Source organism: Aphidius gifuensis, linkage group LG1 (genome assembly GCF_014905175.1).
Source record: "Aphidius gifuensis isolate YNYX2018 linkage group LG1, ASM1490517v1, whole genome shotgun sequence".
NCBI lineage: Eukaryota > Metazoa > Arthropoda > Insecta > Hymenoptera > Braconidae > Aphidius > Aphidius gifuensis.
Genome location: NC_057788.1, coordinates 23697182 through 23724503, shown reverse-complemented (window position 1 = coordinate 23724503; position 27322 = coordinate 23697182). Strand labels below are relative to the sequence as shown.

The 27322-nt window shown below is 23.0% G+C and overlaps 6 protein-coding genes across 6 annotated transcripts; 5 read left to right on the top strand and 1 right to left on the bottom strand.

The window, feature by feature from the left end:
* The first annotated feature begins 219 nt into the window (after positions 1-219).
* Positions 220-3023, top strand: LOC122854659 (mitotic spindle assembly checkpoint protein MAD1). The gene is made up of 3 exons (XM_044155532.1): positions 220-383; positions 509-2330; positions 2401-3023. Exons 1-3 carry the CDS (start codon positions 375-377, stop codon positions 2748-2750), a joined length of 2181 nt encoding a protein of 726 aa, XP_044011467.1. The 5' UTR covers positions 220-374; the 3' UTR covers positions 2751-3023.
* A 519-nt stretch (positions 3024-3542) lies between these two features.
* LOC122860860 (semaphorin-2A-like) lies at positions 3543-7322 on the top strand. Its single transcript, XM_044164885.1, has 9 exons — positions 3543-3612; positions 5420-5510; positions 5581-5626; positions 5705-5749; positions 5851-5952; positions 6073-6313; positions 6411-6686; positions 6773-7134; positions 7299-7322. The coding sequence occupies exons 1-9, from the start codon at positions 3543-3545 to the stop codon at positions 7320-7322; spliced, it is 1257 nt and encodes a 418-aa protein (XP_044020820.1).
* A 968-nt stretch (positions 7323-8290) lies between these two features.
* LOC122854598 (E3 ubiquitin-protein ligase RNF14-like) lies at positions 8291-10926 on the top strand. Its single transcript, XM_044155418.1, has 5 exons — positions 8291-8605; positions 8687-9553; positions 9629-9854; positions 9926-10098; positions 10178-10926. Exons 2-5 carry the CDS (start codon positions 8690-8692, stop codon positions 10451-10453), a joined length of 1539 nt encoding a protein of 512 aa, XP_044011353.1. The 5' UTR covers positions 8291-8605; positions 8687-8689; the 3' UTR covers positions 10454-10926.
* Positions 10748-11818, top strand: LOC122860853 (protein FAM169B-like). Its single transcript, XM_044164872.1, has 4 exons — positions 10748-10768; positions 11187-11367; positions 11421-11597; positions 11694-11818. Exons 1-4 carry the CDS (start codon positions 10748-10750, stop codon positions 11816-11818), a joined length of 504 nt encoding a protein of 167 aa, XP_044020807.1.
* On the bottom strand, positions 11632-15629 carry LOC122854584 (AP-3 complex subunit beta-1). The gene is made up of 4 exons (XM_044155392.1): positions 15361-15629; positions 15212-15287; positions 12222-15142; positions 11632-12153 (listed from the first exon to the last, which is right to left on the bottom strand). Exons 1-4 carry the CDS (start codon positions 15501-15503, stop codon positions 12006-12008), a joined length of 3288 nt encoding a protein of 1095 aa, XP_044011327.1. The 5' UTR covers positions 15504-15629; the 3' UTR covers positions 11632-12005.
* A 102-nt stretch (positions 15630-15731) lies between these two features.
* On the top strand, positions 15732-18148 carry LOC122854589 (ataxin-10). The gene is made up of 7 exons (XM_044155406.1): positions 15732-15848; positions 15930-16057; positions 16134-16568; positions 16650-17176; positions 17242-17441; positions 17504-17567; positions 17672-18148. The coding sequence occupies exons 2-7, from the start codon at positions 15957-15959 to the stop codon at positions 17863-17865; spliced, it is 1521 nt and encodes a 506-aa protein (XP_044011341.1). The 5' UTR covers positions 15732-15848; positions 15930-15956; the 3' UTR covers positions 17866-18148.
* The last annotated feature ends 9174 nt before the right edge of the window (positions 18149-27322 follow it).

The window sequence follows — 27322 nt, the reverse complement described above, 5'->3', positions numbered from 1 at the left end:
AGTAAATTTACGTCATAAAAAATATAAAAAATATGCTAATTTATTATTAATTGTTACAGATCATTAGTATTTTTTATATTAGACAATTTAAACACCTGAAAAAAATATATGCCTCTATATATTGTTAACAATTTGTCGAGAAAATAATAGTCTGTTATCTTTCAGCTAGATGACGCGACGAATTTTTTCATAAATCCATGATGGCCGCGAGTCGTGACCAATCGTGACGTAAGACATTGTTAAAGACTGTTAAAGACGTTAACATAAACAATTGTGTCGTGAGTTTATAGACTGATTTATTGTTTATAATAATTGTGTTAAACAAATGATAATTTGTAGCTTCAATATTTATTGTTGCTGGTTCAATTTGAAAAATGTCAAATGTAAGTATATTTATAATATTGAAATAAATATGCTTTAAAAAAAATAATCCATCAACGACAGTAAAGAGGTTATGTTGTCAAAATTAATATTTATAAAACAATAAAATATTTTTATTATTTAACAGAAAATGGGTGATGAAGATGCAACATCAGTAATTCGAATGCTTAATAGCTTCAGACGTTCAACTGAAAATCGTAATAGTGCACCATCATTACGTGTATCAACATCAGGAATAACACCACCATTATCAATGTCTATGTATAATGACAGTAGTCTAGCAACACCATCAAGTTTTAGAAAAAATAGTATATCATCATCAACATCAATGAATCATACTAATGATATACATTCATCAGTAACAAAATCATTTATTGATTATAATGAATGTACACCACCAAAACGTCAAAAACTTGATACTAAAAATACATCTGAATCTAATACAAATGTACCAACAAGTCCATGGGAATGGAGACGTTTAAAGAGTGAAAATTTATCACTTCGTACACGTTTATCACATCAAGAAATAACAGTACAAAAATTACATCAAATAAGACGTGAAATTGATCAAGTATTTGCTAAAGAAAAAAGTATATTAGAAAATAAAATTGAAATGGATAAATCAACAATTGAACAATTAGAAAAACGTCTTGAATTAGCTAGAAAAAATACACAAGAAACACAAGAATCATTGTCATTAGTTGAAAATGAATTATTTCAAGTTAAAACAAAAATGGATCATGATATAGCTGAATTAACTAAAAAAAATTCATTATTAATTGAAGAATTACGTCATGCAAATAATATGATTAATTCATCATCATCATCATCATCACCAAAACCATCAATTAATGATGAAACTGAAGAATTAGAATTAAAACTTGAAACAGCTGAGGATAGAATTGCTGAACTTGAAGAAAAATTACGTGAACATTTAATGTCAAAAGAAGATATTGAAATACAAAAAATAACATTACAAAATGCAAAATTAAAAATTCAAAGTTTAGAAAATGAACGTGCATTATGGGAAGAAGGTAAAGCATTAACAGCACGTGCTGCACGTGCAAATGAACTTGAAAGAGAATTAAATCAAGCACATGAAATGATATCATCAATGCGTGAAATAGTAAAAGGTAAACTATTACTTGAAGAACAAATGTCAAATTTAAAACAAAGAATTGAACATACTGAACAAATTGAACAACAAGTTGCAACATTAGAAGTACAAAAAAATGAATTAATTAATAAATTAAATGAATATGAAGCAATTGGTATTGGTAATTGTCCAGGTGATTTAATGCGTGAAATAAATCGTCTTCAACATTCTGAAGCTGTATTAACATCTGAAGAAGGTCAATTACGTTCAAAAGTTGATTCATTACAACGTGAAAACCAATTATTACAAAATAAATTTAATGAAACAAATAAAATTGCAACTGATATGACAACATCAAGTGATAGATTAAATAAACTTGTTGGTAGATTACAAAAAAGAATGTTATTAGTTACAAGAGAACGTGATAGTTACAGACAACAATTGGATCTTTATGAAAAAGAAATATCAACAAATGATAGTACAAATGCTATTACTGAAAGAATACCTGCATTAGAAAAATCACTTGAAGATTATAGAAATTTAGTTACAAAATTAGAAGAAGATTTAATTGCAATATCTGATCCTGAAATAATTAAATCAAAAGATGAATGTTTTAAATTACGTGAAGAAATAAAAAAACTTAAAGGAGAATTAGAACATCGTGCATTAAAAGGTGATTTTAATTGTAATGCTAAAATTTTACATTTTAAAATGAATCCAGCTGAAATTGCAAGTCAATTAGCTGAAGATAAACAAAAAGCATTACTTCAAGAAGTTGAAGAATTACGAGCAATGGTACAATTGGGAAATGCTGGAGTATCTGGAATTGCTAGTTCTTCTCTTTATGCACAAGGTAAATATTTTTAAATATTTTAAATAAAAAAAAATAATATTAATATTAAAAAAAAAAAATGTTATTTTAGATGTTGCAGATTTAAAACAAACACATGAAATTAAAATTGCTCGTCTAAAAGAAGCCTTCAAAGTATCATCACAAGAATATAGACAAGCTTGTTATCAATTATTTGGCTGGAGAGTTGATAGAACAAAAGAAGGAAGATATAAATTATCAAGTCAATATGCTGAATCACCAGATGATTATTTATTTTTTCAAGTTGGTGAAGGAGTTGATTTACTTGAGACAGCATTTTCAGCAACACTTGGTGAGCTTATTGAACGTCATCTTCAAATACAACATAGTGTTCCAATGTTTCTTAATGCTGTACAAACAGAATTATTTTCACAACAAACAATGATCAGTGCTATGACATAATTTTCTTAATTTAAAAAATAATATATAATCATAAAATATTAATAAGTTTATACACGTAAATAATTTCAGTTAAATTGATTACTTATTTTTTCTTTTTACAATATTTTTTTTCTTTTTTTTTTTACATTAAATATTAGAGGGATTCTCTGTTATTAATTATTATCTATTAAAAAGGCATTCTTTCTTATGCATCTATTTAATGAGCAGTTTTTTTTTATTCAATATAACAGTATGTAAAAATAATTTGAAAAAATAAACTACGAATAATATTAATATGCTGTTTATTTTTTCAAACCTTGAGGATATTATTTAATTATTTAAAGATATAATGTACCATTATAACCATCCAATGACATTCTTGTGTTGTTTAAAAATTGATTGTTTGTCAAATATAATTTGCTCAAGTTAATTAAACTATCAGTTAATTTTTCAGGCAATTTTTGCAGTTTATTATCTGATAAATTAAGTTGTTCCAATAATGTCAAACTATCAAATGCTTCAGCAGTAATATCAGCAATTATATTCATATTAAAATATAAATATTTCAACTTCATTTGTTTATTACATTTAAATGAGCTATCAATTCGTGAAATTAAATTATTGCTCAAAGTAAGTATCTTTAAATTTTTTAATTGACAAATATTAAAAATATATTTCAATTTATTTGAATTTAAGTCAAGTATTTCTAAATTTTTCATATTATCAAAAACATTATCTTGAATTTCATTAAGATAATTATATGATAAATCTAATTCAATTAAATTTTCTAGATAATTCATTGCATGAGGTTCAATGTATCCAAGTTGTCCATGTGATAGAGAAAGTTTTTTTAATTTTGTTGCGTTGTACAAGTACATTCCACGTGAGTACACCTCATCAATATTACTGTACAAAATATGAACTTGATGATTTTTCATAAATAGCACTTCAAGATTATCAAGTGAATACAATGAATGTTTTATAAAATTATCACTTAGATTTACATGAGTAAGAGATGTTGGTGCATTATTTAAAAAACAAGTATCATCTATTTTGTTATGACTCAAATCCAATAAGATAATATTTGGTAAATATTTTTTTAACAAATCATTATCAATTTTTTCAATATAATTATTACGAAGATAAATATATTTTAATTTTAAAAGTTTCGTTTTCAATGGGAAAACACCACCCAATTTTTTTACAAGACCTTTTTTATCATAAATTAGACGTGTTTCTTGAAAGGCTTCATTTAATATTAATTTTTCAACATTTAAAAAACCACTTACATCAAAAAATAAAGAAGATATATTATTTTTAGATAAATTTATGTAACATAAATTTGGTAACTTAATGAATGATTTAGCTTGTATTTGTTCAATTAAATTATTTTGTAAATTTAAACATTTTACTTTGTCATTTAGCTCAAAAGTCTTTAAAATATTCATCAGTTTATGATTTTCAAAATTAATTAATTCTTCTTTATTGTTGTAATCACATTCCGGTATTGTTTCGTTAAATATTATTTTTTCTTCATAACTTTGTCCGTTTACAATTAAAATTATTGCACTTAATATCAAAATTTTTTTCAACATCTTGACCTTCACTTCTCGAGCACACAAGTGTTAAGTGTATTAAATTTCTAGACTGTCTGAGTTTTTTTTTTATTAGTCGAATTCACCTTGGTGATTAGTTTTTTTTTTATATGTCTACAAGCACGTAGCTCATTTTTTGGTAAATTCCTATTAGTCATTTGTTAATTAGTTTTTGATGAGATTCGCGGTTTAAGACGTTGATTAGTATATTTTTAAATTAATTTTTTTTTTTTTAATCATGTTTAAAAGCACGTACGCAGTTTTTGTCAGCTTCGTGTTTTTTTTTTTTTTGTATATCGATAAAGCTTTTTAGAATAGTTCAAAAACTAGATAAAAATATTTTTCATCTAAAATATTTATATCTAAGGGCAATAATTCAATACGGTATATAATAATATTATATTTAATAATTATTTTCCTATTAAAATTAGATAAAAATAAAATAGAACATGGATATATTGATGATAAGCTGTGCTGAATCATTAATGATAATTAAATGCAACTTTCATGTACATGAGTCATTATATATTAAGTTCCTCAAAAATAAATTTATGCATTCAGTTCTTGTAATGATAATAATAACCATAATAATCATAATAATTTTATAATAATATAAAGGAAAATTTATTTAAACTATATCTGATTCTTCCGCTTCTAGTCGGATAAATAATATAAAAAATATTATTAGTCATTAGAGCATCATTGTTCGTTATCAATATTATTTTAAATATAGAAAAAGAGAGAGAGAGAGAGTCATTAAATGAGTCTGCATTGGATATCATAAGTGTCTCAAATCATAATTTTAAACTTTGTGTTTAGTCTTTTATTGACGTTTTCTATATGCATACAAAAATTAATTTTATAATTTATTAATTGCATCTATTAAGAAAAAAAAAAAAAAACCAAAACGTACTAATATTTTGAAAAGATGTTGATTTATAATTATAAATTAAATTTTGTAATTTTTGTTTTTCTAATACAAATTATCAAAGTTTTTGGATATAATTATCAAGGTTCGACTAAACGTAAAAATTGTTTTTTTATTTATTTATCAATTCAATCACTAATTATCATTTAATCAATTAATTTTGTCAGGTTATGAAACTGTAGAAGTTGAAACACATAATAATTATTTAAAAACATTTTATCTCGATGAAAATGATGACAATCTTTACGTTGGTGGAGAGTAAGTTTATTTATAAAGATATAATTAATAAATTTAATAAATTTTCTTTTGTTTTTTCAAAATCATATAGAGATTGGATTTATAAATTGGATTCAAAGAACATCAGCAATCTCAAAGTAAGTAATTAATTTTATTATTTAAATTAAAAAAACAAAAAATTATAATATAGAAAATAATTAAACTCGTTGTTGCAGCAAGAATTTCAATTAAAAGCAAATAATAAAGATGCAGACTCTAGAGTAAGATTAATATTAATTTTACAACTATTCAATTATTTCATATATATAAGTAATTGTCATTTTTATTTTTTTTATAAACGGTATATTTTTGCAAATAATAGAATCCCAAGTATCACAATCATATCAAAGCTATTCATCCATTTAGAGATTATTTATTTGTTTGTGGCACAAATGGTAATCAACCCCAGGGCTGGATACTCATGGTAATTTGTTTAAATATCAATAATAATGATTATTTAATATTTTTTACTTGTTACCAAAATATTTATTGTACAATATTAAATTTTGATTTTTTAAATTTAAATTAATTTTTTTTTCAATAGAAAAACTTTAATCTTACGAATGACAAAATTCACTGGGAGACAAAAAATTTTGGATCTGATTATGAAAACTCCGTGACAAGTGTTATTGTAAAAAATGATGATGAAAATATGCAACTTTATTTTGCTACAAGTGATTCTAAAACTGATTTTGTCTCAATAATTTTATCAAATTTATCAATTAAAAAAAACACACAATCAATTGAATTTAAGAGTCCATTGTCAGAATATACTAAATTTCGATGTAAGTATATTTTATAATACAAAAAAAAAAAAAAAAAAAAAAAGCCATTTTCAAATTAAAAATAAAATCTAACTAACATGACGATTTTATATTCAAGCACCAACAACATTCATAGGCTCATTTGTAATTGGAAATGAGATATTATTTTTTTTCACTGAACGAGCATATGAAAAAAATAATCAAGAATTTTTAATGTCTGAAGACACTTTTAAGAAACATTCTCGGGAATATGGGAGGACTTTTTTTTCTAGAGTAGCTAGAATTTGTAAAGAAGATAGTGATATCAATGGAACAAATTGGAGGACTTTTATCAAAGCAAGATTAGCATGTTCAACTACAATAAACAATGAACTTGTACATTTTAATAAACTCAGTTAAATTACTTTTTAAATACCTTGATAAAAAAAATAATCTAAATAATTAAATATATTTTTTTTAACAAAATTATTATTTTTTCAGAAAGTATCTACGCAATACCAAAGAATGATGAATATTTCTACGCTTTATTCACGGAGAAATCCTCTGGAAAACCTTCTGGATATTCAGGAATTTGTAAATTTAGTAAATTTGAAATTAAGCAAGCTTTTAATAGTTCATTTAAAGAAAGAATTGATGATACAAACCAAACCAAAGACAAAATACAAAAACCAAATTCTTGCGGAAAAAATTTACAACACAATCAAAGTTCTACAAATGATTATACACTCGTGGAATCAGTAATAAATGCAACATCAATTTGGGGTTTTTTAAGTGATGATTTTGAAACATTAGTTGTTGATAGACCAAATAAACTTCCAGGATTTGAAAATATCAGTTGTACAGTTTACTATGTTACTTTGGGTAAGTCATTAAAATTATATATATATCTTTTTTATAAATAATTATCTAATGTTTTTTATTAATTAATAAATTAATTTTTCAGATAAAGTAGTTTATACAATAATTGAAAAATTTAATAAAACAAATAATGAAACTGTAATAAAAGAATCTAATACCATTGATTTTTTAACAACGATAAATGCAATGAAAATATCATCAAAGTTGTCGTTTCTTTATTTATCATCAAATGAAAATATTATACAAGTTGATTTAAAAAAGTGTACAATATTTTGGTCTAACCATTATCTTAAAGAGTGTACGTTTGATCCTTATTGTGGATGGAATAACGAATCATGTAGCATACAGATTAAAAAACCAGAAGAGTGAGTATTTAAAAAATGTAATAATAATATAAAAAAATAATTTAATAATTATTAATGTTATTTCAGTCCAATAAAAAAAGATAATGGTATGAGTTTATTGGTAAAATGGCGAACACGTTTATTAGTTGTAGGTGTATCTATATCATTAATAAGCATGTGTACTTGTGTTCGTAAATACATAATTAAAAAAGCTATTAAAGAAGACAAATATAAAAAAAGAATGAAATATATAAAAACAGATATTATAAATATTAATAAAAATAATATTAAAAAAGATAAAAAAAATAATAATAAAAATGAAGAAACGACAAAAAGCACCGAAGAACTTGTATAACAACATGTATACAAGTTCTTAATTAATAACAAATAATGTTGTTAATATATATTTGAATGAGAATATTATTTTGTAAAAATAAAACAACTAATTTAAGACAATAAAAATCAACTGACCTTTTGGAGCATCAACTTTGAGGAAAGCCAAGGAGTTCCAATGTGTTTCAACTTCCAAGTAATTGATTATCTGCAACAAAAATTAAAACAATAATTAGTACATGAAAATTTATTAAATCAGTTTTTAATTTGATTAAAAATTCATAGTTTAATGTAACAAGTAAATATATTTTAAAAAATTTAAATAAAACTATCATTTTAATTTATTTTGATTTTTTAAGTTTTGGAAATGAGTTCTTTTAAATTAATTTTAAACTAGTTTTTCGACCGCCATTATAGACTTTGATATCAGCTGATCGTTAGTCACTGTGTTGACAGTGTTTGACGTTTACACATTCATATATACAAATACACGTAATTTACTTTTTTACTATAATAATTTCATATTTTTGTGTAACAATAACAGTAAAATAATTTATTTTACTTTTTATAAAATTAAAAATTTTAAAGTTTTAATATGTAACTAATAAATATATCGATGTTATATTAACATTGATTTTATCAACTTTATTATACAATAACAAAAAAAAATTTCCTTGGTAAAAAAAAAAATAGAGTAAAAAAAGAGTAAAATAAAAATAACTAACCTCAATCAAATTTCACAACATTTAATGAAAATAAAATAAATATAAAAAAAACAGTAAGTATAATATTAAAATAATAATTATTAATTTTAACAATATACCTATATGTTAATTTAAAAATAAAATATTAATTTTAGTAAATGGAAAACGAACAACTAAAAGATGAAGTTATTGCTCTGGAAAGTATTTACACATCTGAAGAATTTTCATATAATAAAATGAAAAATCATTACGAATGTATATTAAAAGCATTTGTAAATTTAAGTGATAATTTTTATTTAACATATAAAGATACAAGAAAAAATGATCAAGTACCTGAAGAAAAAATTTTAATATCACGTCTACCACCAATAATTTTATCAGTAAAATTACCAAATGATTATCCAACAAAATCATCACCAGAATTTTCATTACGTTGCTCTTGGTTACGTCAACAAATTATTGGAAAATTATGTAAAAAACTTGATGATATTTGGATTGAAAATAAAGGTCAAGAAATATTATTTACATGGATGTCATTTCTACAATTTGAAACTCTTAAATATTTAGATATCGAAGATAATTTAAATATCAATCATGCATATACATCATATAATATTTTTTTAGAAAAACAAAATAATATTAAAATTGTTAATTCAAATGATGGTAATGAAGCATGTGGTATACAAAATAAATTAAAACAAAAAAAAAACCGTAAATATAAAAATAAAAGTATAATCGATGAACGAGCAATTGTTGATAGACCAAGAGATAAAAATCCAGTACAATATTTTATTGATTATAATGATTTACGTTTATCAATTGAATTTAAAAAAAATTATTTTATATGTAAAATATGTTTTTTGGATAAATCTGGTGAATCATGTACACAATTTAAACCATGTATGCATGTTTTTTGTAAAGAATGCATAAGTGGATATGTTAAAGTAAAAATAACAGATGGTCAAGTTAAAGATATTTTATGCCCAGAAGAAAAATGTACATCTGAAGCAACTCCTGGACAGGTCAATATATTAATTTTAATTTATAATTTATTAATGAACATTTAATTAATGACTTACATATTTTTTTTTTTTCAGATTAAAGAATTAATAAGTCCAGAATTATTTGCCAAGTATGATTCTACATTATTATCAGCAACATTAGATACAATGTCAGATATTATTTATTGTCCAAGAAAAGATTGTCAGTATCCAGTAAGTAAAGAAAATAATGAAAAAATGGCTAGTTGTCCATCTTGTCAATATACATTTTGTGTTTATTGTAAAATGGTTTATCATGGTATTGAACCATGCAGAGTTATTGGTAAGTGTATAATAAATTTTAAAACAAAATTAATCATCTAATTTATTATTATTATTGGTAAATTTAAATAGGTAATAAAAATAGCCTTATCAAAGAATATATCAATGCATCAGAACAAAAAAAAATTGAGCTTGAAAATCGTTATGGAAAAAAACAGCTTCGTAAATATCTTGAAAATACCATGTCAGAAAATTGGATTGCGTTGAATGGTCGTCATTGTCCACAATGTAACACAGCAATTGAGGTATTTAATTTAATCATTTATCTTTTTTTAATTGTCAATTTAAATTGTTGTATAATTTTTTCATCTTTATTTTAATTAGAAAACTGATGGTTGCAACAAAATGACATGTGGTAGATGTCAAACGTTCTTTTGCTGGACTTGTAGTGAACGTTTAAGCAAAGAAAAACCATATTCTCATTATGAAAATCCACGTTCACAATGTTTTATGAAACTATATCAAGGTCTTGCTGGTTACGAATTTGAAGATGAAGATGAATTTAATGATTTTGATTTTCCAGCAGAATATCTTGACTATGATTCAGATGATGATGACGATTATTTAGATGAAGATTTTGTCATTTATTTTGATGAATGAACAATTTATACATTTATTAATTATTGTGTAAAAAATTTTAATTTGTATTTTAAATTTTTTGTTTGTCTCTATTTTTTTTTTTTTTACTACTCGTACAGATATGATTTGATTGAAAAACTTGTTAAAACTTAGTGGAAAATGAATTGTTATAAATTTTAAAGGAAAAAAAATTTTTTAATTTTACATCAATATACATGTCGTATATTATCACTGATAAATTTCTTGTGAAAGAAATATCTTTTTATTTTTTTATTTGATACGATGAAAATTTTTTATATACATTGTATCATCAGTATGTGCTTATCAGCTGATACTGTATCAGCTTGACTGTCTCATTCAAGTAATTTTTTAAATTATTATTTTATTAATTTAAAAAATAAATAAATAAAAAAAATATTTATATCATGTTTTGTAAAAAGTAATTTTTATTATTTTCATTATTATTCAAACCTTTATTTAATAAAAAAAAATTATATTTATAGATGTGGAGTTTGTCAATCTTTTAATCAACAAAATTTAAATTTAACTAAATTTCATATTGATGGTAAAATAGTGAAAATTAATTGTAATATTTGCAATTATTTTTTAGCTATTATATATGATGATAAAATAATTGATGTTAATAAAATTATTGATGAAAATATTGAAAATGGATGGAGAAAGGTAATTTTATATTTTTTTAAATTAAACAATTATTTTATTTTTAAAAATAATATAATTAATTATATTAAAGGTGCAGTTAAATCGTGATAAAATATTGTATTATATTCTTAGTCAAATAATTTATCCACAAATTGATACACCAAAAAAAGATAAATACGAATGTTATTATGATTATTGTGATAAAAATGATGATGTTTATTTAAGATGGCTAGATGGTAAACCTGTTGGTTTTTATACAATAAAACATAAAGGTAAATTTAGTAATATTTATTATGAAAATATTATTAATTTATTATATAAACAGGTACTGAAATAATATCATGTGAAAAAATATATCAAATGAATACTATTGACACAGCTTATATAAGATCAGAGTATCGTAATCAAGGTTTAGGAATTGAAATTTTACATGATGTCATAAAACATTATCAAGATCAAGATATTGGATTTTCAAAACCAATATCAGATGGTATGTTTCAAGGTAATAATTAATTTTTTTTTAAATAAATAATAACCATTTTTTATATTATTTAATTTAACAAAATATACATATACTTTTTTCTTTCTTTTATTAAAGTGTTAAAAAAATTCTTAATTAAACAAAAAGAATATAGATTACGATTTTGGGAAATTGAAGATGGTGGAACAGAAGGCTCTGCAAAACTTGTATGGTTTATTTTAAAAAAACATTTTAAAAATTAACATGATTTATTTTAAATTTATTTTAAAATCATAAGTGGAATGAAAGTTTACTGAAGACTTAATGGAGAGTATTGTAAATATATTTGTATAAACTTTCCCATTTTTTTTTAAATATATAATATAATATAAATTTTTTTTTTTTAATAATAATTTTTGAAAATTTATCATTTAAAATTTTTCAGGTAATTTAGTGTAAATTACCTTTTATTTCATTTAACAACATTGAGCCAATAACCATTTTTTCACAATTAACACACACTTCATACTGTTGATTATCAAGATTTTTAATAGTCACTAGTGTCAGTGATTTTGATGTTAATGTATGACCAGCAAATCTATAAATAAAATTATATAATATTAAAAGAAAAAACGTAAAGTAATAATAATTATTTTTACAATTTACCTTGTAATGTTATTATCATTAGAAATAACAGAAAGATTAGCAGCTTCAAATACTTTTTGCACAAGATCTCTATTATTACCAGAAAAATTAATTTTAACACAATGCTCATTCATTCCTTTAAGCTTTTCTTTTTCACAAATAAACATTTTATCTGATAATTGAATAGCTCTTATAATTTCACCAATTGGTGCTTTTAAATTAACACAAATTGAATTAAATTTATCACCAATTGTAAAATCAATATTAAAATTAGCTGGTTGCATTGAATCATTAAAATTAATTCCAAGTATTGATGTTATATTCATATTTGGTTGTAAAATATTAATTGGTGAAAAATCATGAATTGACATTCCTGATGATAAGTTTCTATTGCCGATTTTAATATTTTTAATTGGTTCATTACTAGCATTGATAAAATTAAGTTCAATACTAACTAATGATGAATTAACAAGATGTTGATTTCTTGTAAATCTTGATTCAACACATAAACCAAGTCCATTTATTTTATTAATTAATTCAATTTTTTTAATTGGTATAAATGATGTTGTTACTTCTTTAATACCATCAATTGGAATAATATTCATTGGTGTTAATAAACCACCAAGACTTGGTGTCATAATTGGTGTCATTGGTACAATATCATCAAGTTCTAATAATAAATCAAGATTATTTTTTGTTTTAATTTGTTCTTTGACATTAACAGTGATATTTTTTTGTAATTTTTTATTATTTTTTTTATCAATAATTTCATTATCAGATGAATCATTTGATTTATCATCATCATCATCACCATCATCCTCATCCTCATCTTCATCATTAGAATCAGAATCTGAATCTGAATCAGATTCATTACTATCTGTTTCTTCTTCTTCACTATCAGAACTATCAGATTTAGATGATTTTATTTTACATTTTGTGCTTTGTTTTTTTATTTTTTTAGATTCATCTGTTGAATAATCAGATGATTCACTATCATTATCTGAAGATTCACTTGATGTATCATCATCATCTGAATTATCATCAGAATCATCAGTTTCATCAACTGGTGTATTATCATCTTCACTGTAAAAATTTTTTTCTTTAATTTTTTTATCTTTTTTATCTTTTTTAGTATGATGACGTTTATTATTATCACGTAATTCATGTGCAGACACAGGCTCAGCAACATCACGAACTGTTGGATCTGGTGGTGTATCAGGAAAATCAGGTAATTGACGATAACCATTACATGACATATCTAAATAATGTGATAATGTACCAAGTTGATATTGTGAACCTTTTATTCTTGATGATAAATTTGGTGCTGGTTTCTGGGCAAAAAAAATTTTTTTAGCAAATTCAGGTAATTTTTTAATATTTTGATTATTATCATCATTAAATATAAAATATTTTAAAAAACGTGCACGATCACGTATATCATAATTTTGATCATATTTTGCCAATTGAAATACATATTGACAAAATAATTTTGTTTGTTCTGGATTATTTAAACATAATTTAACAGCTAAATTTAATATTTGTAATTTAACAATATCTTTTTCATTAATAAAACTTTTTGCCATTTTTCGTAATACATCTGGTGCTATTTTTGGTACTCTACCAGAGTATTCACCAAGTAACCAAAGTATTGATGCACGTGCTTGTGGTACTGTTATAAAATCCATTAATTTAGCCATATGTGCTATTATATCTTTATGTTCATTTGGTTGTGTTTGAAGTAATTTTTTAATAACAACAACACTTTCAGCAACAACAACTTCATCACGATTACTTAATAATGATACTAAACCATTTAAACATGTATCAGTTACTTCTTTAATATTACTTGCACAACGTCCAATTGCTTGTATACTTGCACCAACAAACTCTTTATCATTACTTGATATATATGTTTGAAATTCACGTAATATTATTCCAATACTTGTTTCAGTTGCTAAATTTGTCATTATATCTAATTTTAATAATTTTATATGTGTTGGATCTGATGTACGTACAAAAAATGATTTTAAAAATGGTTCAAATATACCTTTTCTTGTTACTGATATACTAGCAATACAATGAAGAACAATACTTTGTACTTCTCTGTGACTTCTTAATAAACGTATTAATGCTTTAGCAGCAATTATAACTTCACTTTTTGGTGCAATATGATGATACAACTGTGCAACAGCCATGACAACTGATGCATTACGACTTTGTAATAATGGTTTTGTATTTCTTAATAATAAACGATGATCAGAATCAAGTGTTAATTTTGTTTTTTTTTTAATTGTTGATTCATCAGAATCAGAATCATCATCATCATCATAAAATGGACGATCAGTATCATCTTCAATATCATCCAAATTTGGATTTATAAATTGTGTTCTAGCATATCTTGTTAACATATTAACAATAACAACTTGTCCCCATTCATCAACATCAACTAATAAATTACATAATTTACGATAATTTTTATGGATAAGATCAATTCTTTCTGGACATACTTCTTCAAATGCCATAACAGCTGAACCAACAACAAGTGTTGTTTTATCAGATAATAATTTTTCCAATACACTTATTAATTCATCTTTTTGTTCTGAATCTAATGAATAAAGTTTTGGTATTGCATGAGCTGCTGTTTTACGTACATATGGTGACATATCACTTGATGAATCTTTTATTGCTAACATAACAATTGGTACAATCATTGATACACGTACACTTGATAATACACGTAATGCACTTGCTCTTATTAATTGATTTGGATCTTTCAATGCACGTTGAAATGTTGATATTGATAATAATGCTAAATCTTGTTGATCCTCAGCATAACGTACCAAATAAACATATACTAATTTTTTAACTTCAATATTTTTTGATACAACATTTTTAACAACTGCTGGAAATAATTCTGATGCATCTCTACCTTTTGCAACCATCTGTAATTTATTTTTTAATAATTATTCCATTATATATTTATTTATTTATTATATTTGTTGTCAACTTACACCAATTATTCTTTTCATAGCTTCAAGTTTTAATCCATCTTTGTTAGAGTCTAACATTTGTTTTAAATCTTCATGTCTATTTAATATTTAAAAAAAAGTATTGATTATTATATTTATTAGGTTTTTTTTAAATCATTATTAATACTTACTTTTTATAGTCTGAATGAAAAAATCTATCTGAAGCCGGATCAGTGCCAATTTCTGGTTCACTACCACCAGCACCATAAGGCCTGTCATTGCTATATGAACTAACTGTATTATTTGACAGTGTACTTGCTGCTGCAGTCAACATTTTTATAATTTTAAAATTATTTATCTAATTAAACTATAACAAATGTGATAGTTTTGAGATTTTTTTTATTTTTTGACAGATGAAACACTGCTTAGTGGGCGTCCATATTGTACACATAATAAGTACACAAAAACATCCGAGAACGAGATATCTCGAAACAACAATACTCGAACTTGAAAAACACCGACTTATCGTTTTTTCCCGACTATCATCGCTTAATCGCTATCAAACGCTATCATCAGTACAACGTGTGGTTGAACCATCCACAAAAATACACGACGAAATACACGAAATAATTCATTTATTACACGAATAAATAAACATTACATACGAGTTTTTTTTCACGTAAAAAATATTCATAATTATTGACTCTTTTTATTAATATATTTTAATAAATAATTAATTCAATTATCATTGTAATAACAGCAGTTGAAAAAAAAAAAGTAAACGAACATGCAAGTTTATGAGAGGTTATCTTGTTACTCAACACGTGAGGATTGGAAAAATTTAACTAATTTATTACAAGAAGAAAATATTATAAAAAATGAAAATGGGTATGGCAATTGTTAATTTATTTAAATATGCATGTTAATTATTTAATAATATTAATTGTTAATGTTTCTATTTCAGTGTAATAAATCGTCAAATGCTTGCCAAATTGGCAGAGCTTTTAACAAGAAGAAACATTTCTCTACCAATGGATTTAATGATGTTGATTTTAAAATGTTTCATGGATTCTTGTGATAAATTATTAAATAAACCACAACAATTGAATGCTATCAATGAAAATATTCAAGTAAATTGCTGGAATGATTTGTATAAATCCATATCTGAAGATGATAAATTTTGGATTGATAATAAAAATTTATGTGATAATTATTTTCCATATGAAGGTGTGGGACAATGGGTCATTGATTATCTCACAAATAATTTATCCAAAATTAATGATGAATATTTAAAATTCATTAAAAGATGTATTTGCTTATTGTGCAATATAATTTGTGTATCACCACAGTATGATCTTCCAAAATTCATACAATCAATTAATTTTAATTCAACAATTTTGTAAGTAAAATAAATATACTTTTTTTTTTTGTTAAATTAATAATCAATTAAATAAAAAAAACTTTTTCTTTTTTCATATAGAAAATTATTGGAGATTGATGATAAATTAGTACGTCATCCATTGTGTGCACTTATTCACAATATAATTTACAATTCAAAAGAAACAATATTTAATGATAGTGAATTAAAGCTAATTATTGCTGATCTTATTGAAGACAATACAATTAATATTAATCCAGCTTATGATTCAATAATGTTTCTCGTAAAAACATCACCAAAATTTTTATCAATTGTTTATAATGATTTATCAGATGATAGAAAATTAAATTTATTAGAAATGATACATCAAAATTTAAAAGATATTGTTTATGATAATAATAATGATAATGATAAAACAACTGTTATAACAAATGAAGGAATAATTTTTTTAAAAGAAAGATTTAAAAGAAGAAGTGATTTAATTTTAAAAACCGAAAAATCATATTTGGATGGTATGGAACCAACTGAAGTGACAATGTTGCTTGATATTTTGGCATTAATATCATCAAACGAACAATATAATGAAATTGTTTTACAGATTGATACGAGTCTACTGATAAATGCTCTTTGTAAGTAGTAAAATAATTAAATATTAATTAATATTCAATTGTATAATATTCTTATTTTATTATAGATCTTTTGAGAGCTTTTCATGCTGCTGGTAAAAAAGATGAAGAAAATAATTTTACACCACTACTCAAGTTAAATGATATTGCACCAAATAGTTCAAATAGAACTACTGATCCAGAAAAACATCCAGCATTTGGATTTAAAGCTGGACTTGTAAGATTGATTGGAAATCTTGTACATAAACATAAAAAAAATCAGGACACGGTTAGTTAATTATTTATAAAATAAATTAATTATTAAATAGTAATTTTATTTTGTTTTTTTAGGTAAGAGAAAATGATGGAATTGCATTATTACTTGACTGCTGTAATATTGATGCTAGAAATCCATGTATCCTTTTTATAATAATTAATCAACAATATTATTTTTATATATTTTATTTTTATTTAAAACAACAGATTATTATCCTTAATATTTTTCATTATTAAACACAGTAATTTTGCAATGGACAATAATTGCAATTCGAAATTTATGTCAAAATAATTTTGATAATCAAAAAATCATTCAAGACAGTTCTAAAATCAAAACAATTGATAGTAGTGTACTACAAAGCATGGGAAGAATACTTGATGGAGATCCACAAACTGGAAAAACTATTGGAGTTGTGCAATTACCAAAGAAAGAATAACTTAATTTATATTTATTATAAAACTCGTCTATAAATTTAACTAATAACTTGGTTTTTTTTATACTTTTCATGGATTTTCTAATTATAATATAAATTCAAAAGGTCCAGGAAGTTGATTATTTTTATATTTTCGATTATCCCGGATATTATTCATTACGAAAATTTTTTTTTTGATAATTTCACGATTTTTTTTGTAACGAAATTTCTTACGTTTATTCATTGTATTTAATTCAATAATAAATACAATAATTGACAATAAAAAACCTATTAAAAGAATAAAAAATGCTGGTTTAACGTTTTCAAGATTTATTTTCATTTTTTTTGTTTTATCATTTCCTTTTATTAGCGTTAAATTTATTTGATTATTAATAGTCCAATGTTCATATATACCACTTTCCATAATACTTGAATGAATATTATTAAATTGTCGTGATGCTGGCCAATGACGACGGTATTGATAACATCTTGTCACCGAATATAATGCTTTTTTTGGTAAATGATAATTGTTAGCTAATGATTCAGATGATTCTAATACACTTTTAATAAACATCTGACCAGTTAAACAAGCATCATTATTTTTTTTTAATTCTGTATAACATTCACGTGATTTATTTGTATCAATATGTAAATTTTTTATATTATCAAAATTTAATATTTTAAATAATTTTAATCGTACACTTAGATTATAATTAAAATCATTTATATCAGATATTTGTTCAATATTCATTTGAGTTTTTAAAACTGTTATAGATGACATTAAATCACCAGGATAAATATTATTCATAATAAAAAAAAATCCAATTAATGAAAATATTATAATTTTCGTTGAAATATTTTTTGGTAATTTAATCAATGCTAAGCCCAATATTATTCTAAATATATCAATAAAATCAATGATGTTTTTAAATTTCAAATAATAAAAATAATTAATTATCAGTCCAAATAATAAAAATAAAATATAAAGTTTTAATGGTGATTGTTCGAGTAATTCAAAACTAGTTAAATATTTTTTTTTTGATATTGTTGTGTATAAAATTGGTGAACATAAACGAGTTGGTCTAATATCTTTTTTATCATAAATTGATAAAATATTTGAAATAACATCCCAACGATCTTGATAAGATGATAAATTATTACTAAAAATTATACTGTCATGGTTATGTAATTTTTCTGTCAATGATTTTCTTGGTATTTCATTTTTTACGATAGTTACATTCATTCTTGATAATGCTAATAAATTTGGACGAGTATTTAAACCTGATAATTGTATTTCATTACCAATATTTTTTGCACTGACATAAGGTTCATTTATATAATAACTTAATTTAACTGGATATTTACCGAAATTCTGTGTTTGATCAAAAAACAAATTATTACAAGTATTTTTATAATTTTTTTTGTTTTTTACAAATTTTAAAGATTGTTCAAATAATGACCAAGAATGATTGTAAAAACCAGGTAAAATTTTATTTAATTTCCATGGTTTTGGAGCACTTGAATCATACGGATTATAAGCAAATAATTTTTTTTCATTATCACTATCAATACAAAGATAAATAACATGTAGTAATTCAGCTTCCCAAGCAGTTAATAAATAATTCTCAGCTGTGTTGCAATCTGTGTCTGATGAGTTACCATTTAATAAAATTGTCGGTCTATCAACATCCCAAAGAGTAAAATCTTCTTTTAAATTTATCAATAATTCATAAAGATTTTCTAATGTACTTGTTATTAATAATAAATTTGGAAATTCAATATAAATATTTTCATTTCTTGAAACTTCTGATGAGTTTAGACCTGTGATAATTATTCTTGAGTTGAATGATATCAAGTTTTTAAATGAAATTGACATTTTTTTATTTTCAGATACCATAATAATGGTTCTTGTATCAGTAAAACACTCGTTAATAAGATCAATCTAAAAATATTATCATTTATTATTTGACAATTAATGATATTTAAAGAACAAAAAAAACTTACAGTAAAATTCTCTTGATTTTTATTTGTGTCAAACCAAGTTCCACGTTGAAGATCATAATGATCTCCCGTAACAAACAACAAAAATTTTAAAAATATCAAACACGTTAATGATTTATTTCCCAACATGTTAACTCTTTAACTCTTCAATGAGTTTTGAATTTTATCTCTGCTCTGTTTATTTCGAAAATCCAACTTGATATAATAATGCAATAATAATTTTTATTGTCAAATTTATTATTACATTTCAACTAATAATTGGTAATAAAGTTACATTGTTTTTATTTTTTTTTTTATTATACTAAAAACAAAATCAATGTAATCGATTTATCATAAACTCAACTAATAATTTTTTATTTTATTTCTTTTTGGTGCCTATTATATCAGTCATCATTTTTATACCTAATACTCAATAATTTTTATTATCTATACTTGATAGAAATAAAATTTTTATCTAACACAATTAGTAAATAAATTATTCAAGCTAGAAAATATATATTTTATTTTATTTGACCCAGCAAAAATAATGATTTAATTGATATTTTTCTTTTTTCAATTGAATAAAAATTTAAAAAAATATGTGGACAGTTATATAAAATATATAATAATAAATAAATAGTTGAATAAAAAAAAATTGTTGGCAAGTTCTGGTTGTATTAATAGAGGTAAAATGAGGGGCCGGTACCTAATAAGTCTTTGAATGAGAATTTCTCTTTGAAACATCGCGGTTATGTGCATCACTGTGTATTACTTTATGTGTACATATGTGAACTATACATATATATACATACGCCTACGCTAAACTTGTCTCAAAGTACCGCCTGGTAATATATTTTTCCGATGGCATTGCATATCGAGCATAATCCCTCCCTTCCCCTGTAAATTTCTACTGCTATATTTAAAAAAAAAAAATACTTTTAACATTTATAACCGACAATTTTTTTTTATATACAATATTAATACAATTAATATAAAAGAAAAAACATTAAATCAACAAAATACATATATGTATAGTTTTTTTTTGTATATGAATTTAAATTAAAATTCTTCAATGATTTGAACATGTGTATTTTGTTTTTATGCATATATATTAATAAATAAATAAAAAACAAAGTAAATATATTTATATATATGTACATTATTTTCGGCACTTATTATATGATATCGTCGTGTATTCTTTTATATGGAAGAAAGCTTACAGTGACAGGGATAAACCGATAAATAAGTCATGTTAATGGCTTGCTAATTACAAGACGTCTGGTTAATTGCTTGATTTATCTGGGACTGTATTATACCACCACTGAGATAATATATAATTTTGTATACATTTTTTTTTTCTTTCTTTCAGCGTTTTACCCTTGTGGCTATAATTATTAAATTTTTATTATTTTTTTTTTTTCTACAAGCATGTTGATAGGACTTGATTTATTAATCAAATTTTTGTTTTTTTTTTTCTCTATACTTTCTATTTAAAAAGAAAAAAAACTTTTTAAATAGAGAAAAAAAAAAAAAGTCATTAATAGAAATAAAGTTATAAAAAAATTTATGACAATTTATTTGATATGAAAATTTGAAAATTTATGTTTGTTAATGAATTCTTGTTTTTTTTTTTTATTTTATGATTTTGGTAAAAGGAATTTTTTAAATTATATATTCATAGAATATGAGACAGTTGCGACTAAATAAGATGTTACAAAGTGTATATAAATTATACCTGAATTTTTTAATTTTTTTTAACCATTTTATCTTTACGACTTTGAATGTAACTATTATCATTTAGTTTTTAATATTTGATAAAAGCTAAAAAGCACTATAATCATTGAATTTGTAATCAAATATATAAATATATTAAACAATTTCATTAAAAATATATAATGAATTACTTTGTGTGAAATAATTTATAATATTATTTGTAAAATTATCCAAAAAAAAAATATATATATAGATATTTTTTTTTTAATTAAAAAAAAGTGATAAATTTGAAGAGAAATATCAACGATAAAATTATGATTCAATTTTTTTTTCTTTTTAGTAAGTATAATTAATATTGAAAAGAAAAAAAAAAAAAAACTTTCATGGAGGTCTCTTAATTTAGGGTATAAAGAACAGAGAGAAAAAAAAATAGAAATATCCATACAAAATGATCGTAAATTAATATTTTTGTGTATATATTTGTGTATATATAAATAAATTTTTTGTGGTTTTAAAGTTGGTGACAGAAGGTAGTGAGGGATAAAATTGGCCAACTTAAAGTTTAGTTAATACACAATAAATCATTAAAAACATTTATATATACATAATTGGCATGGGTTTTGAGCCCCAAGCAAAATCATGAAAGTCACTTTGTTGTCAACATTATCTAAAAAACATTTCACTCAACAAGTTTTCAACATGCTTGATATATATAATATAATCATATTAATATCTTCAATGAAGTTTTTCAAATATATATATAAATATAATATATTATAAATATTTAAAAATAAATTTTGTTTTTATTTATTTTTTTTTTTTATATAAAATGTTGGCGCCGCAAACAACTTTTCTCTAATCAAAGAAGATACGACACACCCACTTTATTCGTTAATTTATTTATTTTTTTTTCACATATGATTATGGCTTCGTTTTCATAAACTTGATTCTCATTAAAAAAAACTGTCTTAAATTGAATTTAAAAAAAAATAAATAATAATAATTCATTAATTTTTTCATTGTTTTTATATTAGCCAAAAAAATTGCAATCATTTTTTTTTTTTATATATAGTCTAATTTAAAATATATGGTTTATATTTTTTTGGCAAGTAATTATGTTATTTTGTAATTTTACCACTACAATTCTTTTGTAATATATCTATAGGTATAAAGTATATATTTTTTTCTTTGTATTCAAGTTCATTTTTCGATGCCGCATATCTTCTTGAAGCTGTATACTATAAAGACCCGTGTTTCATTTCTCTCATCCAATATGAAACACAATGGTTGCCCTCTAATTATCGAAATACCGCGGCACTTTAAGAGCCTTTTCTTTTCGTTTTTTGCCTTTCACAAAGTCCATTTTAAGATACTCACACTGTTTTGTTCTCACTTTTTTTAATATATTATATTTTTGCTTGGTTTTTGCCTCTGTGGCTGCGCGCTATATCCTTGCATTCTTCAATTTTTTTTTTTTTTTCAAGACCATCAGACATTGAACAATGAAAGATAATAACAAAAAAAAAAAATAATAATTCTAACGACAATATCATTGTATATAATTTTTAATTTACAAAAATTAATCATTTAATTTTTTGTTGTAAAATACAGGCTGTCTCAATTTTTATCAATTTTCTATTTTTGAAATCGTTTTTCTTCAGACAATTTTACACCAAGATTCTTTAAAGTATTTTAATACATATTTTTGATTAACGGTAAAAATTGTAAACCAAATAAAATAGATAAATAAAAAAATGTTGCTAACGAAATCGTTTCTGAAATTGAAAATTTTAAATCGAATACGTTTTAATATGAACCATATTTGCATTATTATACATTAAAAATATTTTATTTAATATAAATATTGTACACATAACAATGATAACATTTGTAACCTCAATATAACATGTATATATTTTAACTATATACATATATATATATTTATTTCTAGTTGTAATTTTAATTTAAAAGTTAACAGATTTAATTAGATCAAAAATTACTATTTTTATTTTTTTAAATATTCTACTATTTATCGATAGAAATTACTTACCATCGAAATATATTGATTATTACAAACTTTTATTTATTGTTGTAAATAATAAATTGGTAATTGTTTCAACCGATAACTTTTGAATAAATCAATTATGTTTATTCAATTTTTTATATTCATATGATAGAATAGTACAACTTTAAGGTCCTTTATTCATTACAGTTCACATGACAATTATTATACAACTTCAATTTTGATATTTCTAAATATACTAGAGATTTTGATATTTTATATAACATAATTTTAAAAGTTATGAATGTCTAAAACACAAATTTGATATTCTTAATTAACAAATTTCTAGCAACAATAAATCGTAATTTTTGTTTTTAAACCATGGCAAAAATTGCATCCATGATTTGTTCTTAGTTTTCTTAATATATCGAGTAAAAATTATCTATTTTATCAACAATTAATTAACTAATAATCAAAATTTTTCTTTCATATGTAGATCTTTAAACCTTTAATTTAAGCCTATTTCAAACTATCTTGAATAGTTTAGAAGATATGAATATTATTTATAGTATTTCAATATATTTGTAAAAATAAATAAATAATTGTTTCAATGGGATATTTATGGTTTTTGAATGAAAAAAATTATATATATACATATAAGTTGGCGGTGCCTACATATCCTGTTTCCAAGTATCCAATCCCCCATATTGAAAGTAGACTGAAAATTTACAATATCAATGCATGTTGTATGAAACTCACTTATTCATTGGTTGAGTCAGATAAAAATATCCAACATGTTAACTCCTATCATGTACAATCTCAACCATTTACAATTGAAGTAAAAACCATTGAACAATAATTATGCTTTATATATTTCAAATAATATTTCTTATATAATATATTTTTTTTTTTTAAATCTTCAAAGAAAAAATTAACAACTTATATATTCCCATTTTTCTTTACAACAAGTAGTAAAAAAATATAATTTTTTTTTTACTCTAAATTGTGCAATACATATATACAGTCATGTTGATATATTTGTTAATTATAAATTAATTTGTAATTTTAACTGGTTCATTATTATTGCAAACTTTATATGTACATATATACAACTTGTGTTACATGTGTTAATACTTAAGTGATACTTAAGATGCGTGGGTTAAATTAAATGAATAGTAGGAGATTCAAAAAAACACGCCCATTTAAGCCTTCAGCAATTGCTACTCCATTTTATATATTACTAATTATTATCTTTGATTATTTTTTAAATTACATTTCATGTTATGTTTTTTTTTTTTTTTTTCATTAGCAGTTTGTGTTACACTGCGAAGCAGATGTGCATCACCCACTTTGTTGTTTCGTTTTATTATTTTTTTTTATTATTGAAAAGAAGCTCGTTCTTATTGTCTGTTATATGCGCAGCCTAATACACTTCATTGTTGCTCAACTTTTGCAAGATACAAAAGATATACTTTTTTTTTTTTCAGGGGGGTTAGTCTTTATTTTTCTTAAATATGGCTATCGGTTATTTTGTATTTAAAAAAAACCATATAAATTTATTCTAAAAATAAGAAACGATCGATTTTTTTTTGGACTATACAACGCGTCAGTAAACTCTTCACTTTGAAATATCAAATTTCTTAACTAAGCTACCCTCTCGATTAAATATATAGCAACATAGTCAATACAAAAAATAAAAAATAAAAATTAGATCAAGGTCCATAAGTGGTGCAAGAAATTTGAGAAATCAATTTTTTTTCATTTTTAAATTTCGTTTTTTTTTCCAACAACACAGGGCCATCGCAGGTAAAAAGTTTTATTTTTTATTTTTTGATGAAACTACAATGAGTCTGGCAACCCTTCTCTTGTCGACATTGTTATTAAAAGGTCTATAAAACTTGATAATTGGTTTGTGAGTAATAAATAATACAATCGTAAAACTAATAATCTTTCATTACACACAGTTTTGTGTGATGTTGGATGAGTCTGTTGTTCTTTAGCTATAATAATCATCATATGTAGCCTAAATACATCTATACTATTTTATTTTTTATTACATATACTTATTCTGTTTATTTTTTTTTTTTTGCAAACTCCGCGGTATCATCAGTTTAAATCTTGATTTTTTATTTATAAAAATAATGAAAGAAAAATTGTTGATGATTTATGATATATCTTTGAAATGAATGCTTGAATTTTATAATGAAAAATCAAGATTTAAAAGTAATTTGTAATTATATATATATATTTTTTTAAATCAACTGGTAATCAGTGTGATAGTTCCCACGAAAATAAAAATTTTATCGTCATAAAAAATTTTTAACAGGTGTATTATAATTTTTTTTTCTATTCATTTAAATAATTACTTGATATTTTTCTCATAAAAATCATATGTATATAGAAGTATATATTTTTTTTTATTGTTATTACTTATAATTATTTTGAAATATCCGTTTAATATGTGTTACAAAATATAGATATATAAATTAAGTTGACATTGTAGTGCAAATTTAATATTTAAATCGCATCATTAAACTCGTTTCCTTTATTATTTTCTTTTTTTTTTATCATTTACGAGAATAATTGTATATATTTTTATATTTATTTATATTTTTTCTTTCTTCTTTTGATGTTTGTTATATTATTTGTATCAACATACACCTATCTTTATTAACCACCAGCTGTCATTATGTGCAACGAGACATAGTTCCTGTTTTTTGTTACCGCAATTGAAATAAAAAATAAAAAAATGTTAATAATAAAAATAAAAGAAAAATGAATGAAATGTATTACTGGTTTATTCATCATACGGACATGCATCAGACTTTTTAAAAATTTTATTTGTTATAGAATATGACAAAAAAAAAATGTCAATAAAATACTGAAATTAAAAAATATTTGTTAAATTTTTTAAATATTATTGATCCTTAGAATTTATTTTAAACGTGTATAATTTAATACAATTAATAATTGCTTCTATAGTAAATTTATTTTATTTTGTTAATTATATATTGGAGCTTGAAGCTTTTTTTTTTTTAGTGCAGAGACTATTTTAGAAACTAATAATTACACAAAAATTTATTCAAGTCATCATGGAGCTATGCATATGGGTCTCTTCTCTAACGTCCAATATTTCGACCTTCATTTCTCAAAATAAAAAAAAAAATACTACTAGGATAAATTAGGTATTTAATTTTTTTTTTTTTCAATTCTTATTCGTCCTTTTTTTTTTTTGTGTTTCCTTTGAAATCATTCCACAAATTTTTCCATTTTTTTTATATTATAAATAAAAGACAAGTTTAAACTTGTGACTGGGTCATCGTACGTTTTATTATCGCTACTTCATATTATAAAAAAAAACAAAAAAATTGTCTATCGCACTTAATCAAAAAAAAAAAAAAACTTTTTTTTTTCCTACACAATAAATTTTTAAATTTTATAAATATATTTAAACATCTTTTCTTCAAAATATATATAAATAAATCGATAGACAAAAAAATAAAGATTAGGACGAAAAAAATTGAAGAAGAATCGTCGAAATTTATGCGGCAATAAAGCATCTCGCGGGGGTCTTTTTCGCATCCACACATATACAATATAAAAATAAAAAAAAGTTTATCATATCGACTTGCCTTTAACCTTTTAATTTTTTTTTCTTATTTAATTTTATTATTATTATTTTTTATTATAATTCGAGAAATAAAAAAAAAAAATAATTCCGCGCCTCGAAAAATGAATCACGCGAAACGATAGTAATCAAATTTGCACATGAATATCAGCCATATC

Excerpts from the sequence above, each read along its gene's own strand:
- LOC122854659 (XM_044155532.1), top strand. Across the intron at positions 2,331-2,400 it reads TTCTTCTCTTTATGCACAAG|ATGTTGCAGATTTAAAACAA; the intron begins GTAAATATTTTT and ends ATGTTATTTTAG.
- LOC122860860 (XM_044164885.1), top strand. The coding sequence starts at position 3,543 with ATGTATCCAAGTTGTCCATGTGATAGAGAAAGTTTTTTTAATTTTGTT. Across the intron at positions 5,511-5,580 it reads AATCTTTACGTTGGTGGAGA|AGATTGGATTTATAAATTGG; the intron begins GTAAGTTTATTT and ends AAAATCATATAG. Across the intron at positions 5,627-5,704 it reads AGAACATCAGCAATCTCAAA|CAAGAATTTCAATTAAAAGC; the intron begins GTAAGTAATTAA and ends TCGTTGTTGCAG.
- LOC122854598 (XM_044155418.1), top strand. The coding sequence starts at position 8,690 with ATGGAAAACGAACAACTAAAAGATGAAGTTATTGCTCTGGAAAGTATT. Across the intron at positions 9,554-9,628 it reads CTGAAGCAACTCCTGGACAG|ATTAAAGAATTAATAAGTCC; the intron begins GTCAATATATTA and ends TTTTTTTTTCAG. Across the intron at positions 10,099-10,177 it reads AATGTAACACAGCAATTGAG|AAAACTGATGGTTGCAACAA; the intron begins GTATTTAATTTA and ends TATTTTAATTAG.
- LOC122860853 (XM_044164872.1), top strand. The coding sequence starts at position 10,748 with ATGTGCTTATCAGCTGATACT. Across the intron at positions 10,769-11,186 it reads TGTGCTTATCAGCTGATACT|GTGCAGTTAAATCGTGATAA; the intron begins GTATCAGCTTGA and ends ATTATATTAAAG. Across the intron at positions 11,598-11,693 it reads ATCAGATGGTATGTTTCAAG|TGTTAAAAAAATTCTTAATT; the intron begins GTAATAATTAAT and ends CTTTTATTAAAG.
- LOC122854584 (XM_044155392.1), bottom strand. The coding sequence starts at position 15,503 with ATGTTGACTGCAGCAGCAAGTACACTGTCAAATAATACAGTTAGTTCA. Across the intron at positions 15,288-15,360 it reads TTTCATTCAGACTATAAAAA|ACATGAAGATTTAAAACAAA; the intron begins GTAAGTATTAAT and ends AATATTAAATAG. Across the intron at positions 15,143-15,211 it reads CTATGAAAAGAATAATTGGT|ATGGTTGCAAAAGGTAGAGA; the intron begins GTAAGTTGACAA and ends AATAAATTACAG.
- LOC122854589 (XM_044155406.1), top strand. The coding sequence starts at position 15,957 with ATGCAAGTTTATGAGAGGTTATCTTGTTACTCAACACGTGAGGATTGG. Across the intron at positions 16,058-16,133 it reads ATTATAAAAAATGAAAATGG|TGTAATAAATCGTCAAATGC; the intron begins GTATGGCAATTG and ends TTTCTATTTCAG. Across the intron at positions 16,569-16,649 it reads AATTTTAATTCAACAATTTT|AAAATTATTGGAGATTGATG; the intron begins GTAAGTAAAATA and ends TTTTTCATATAG.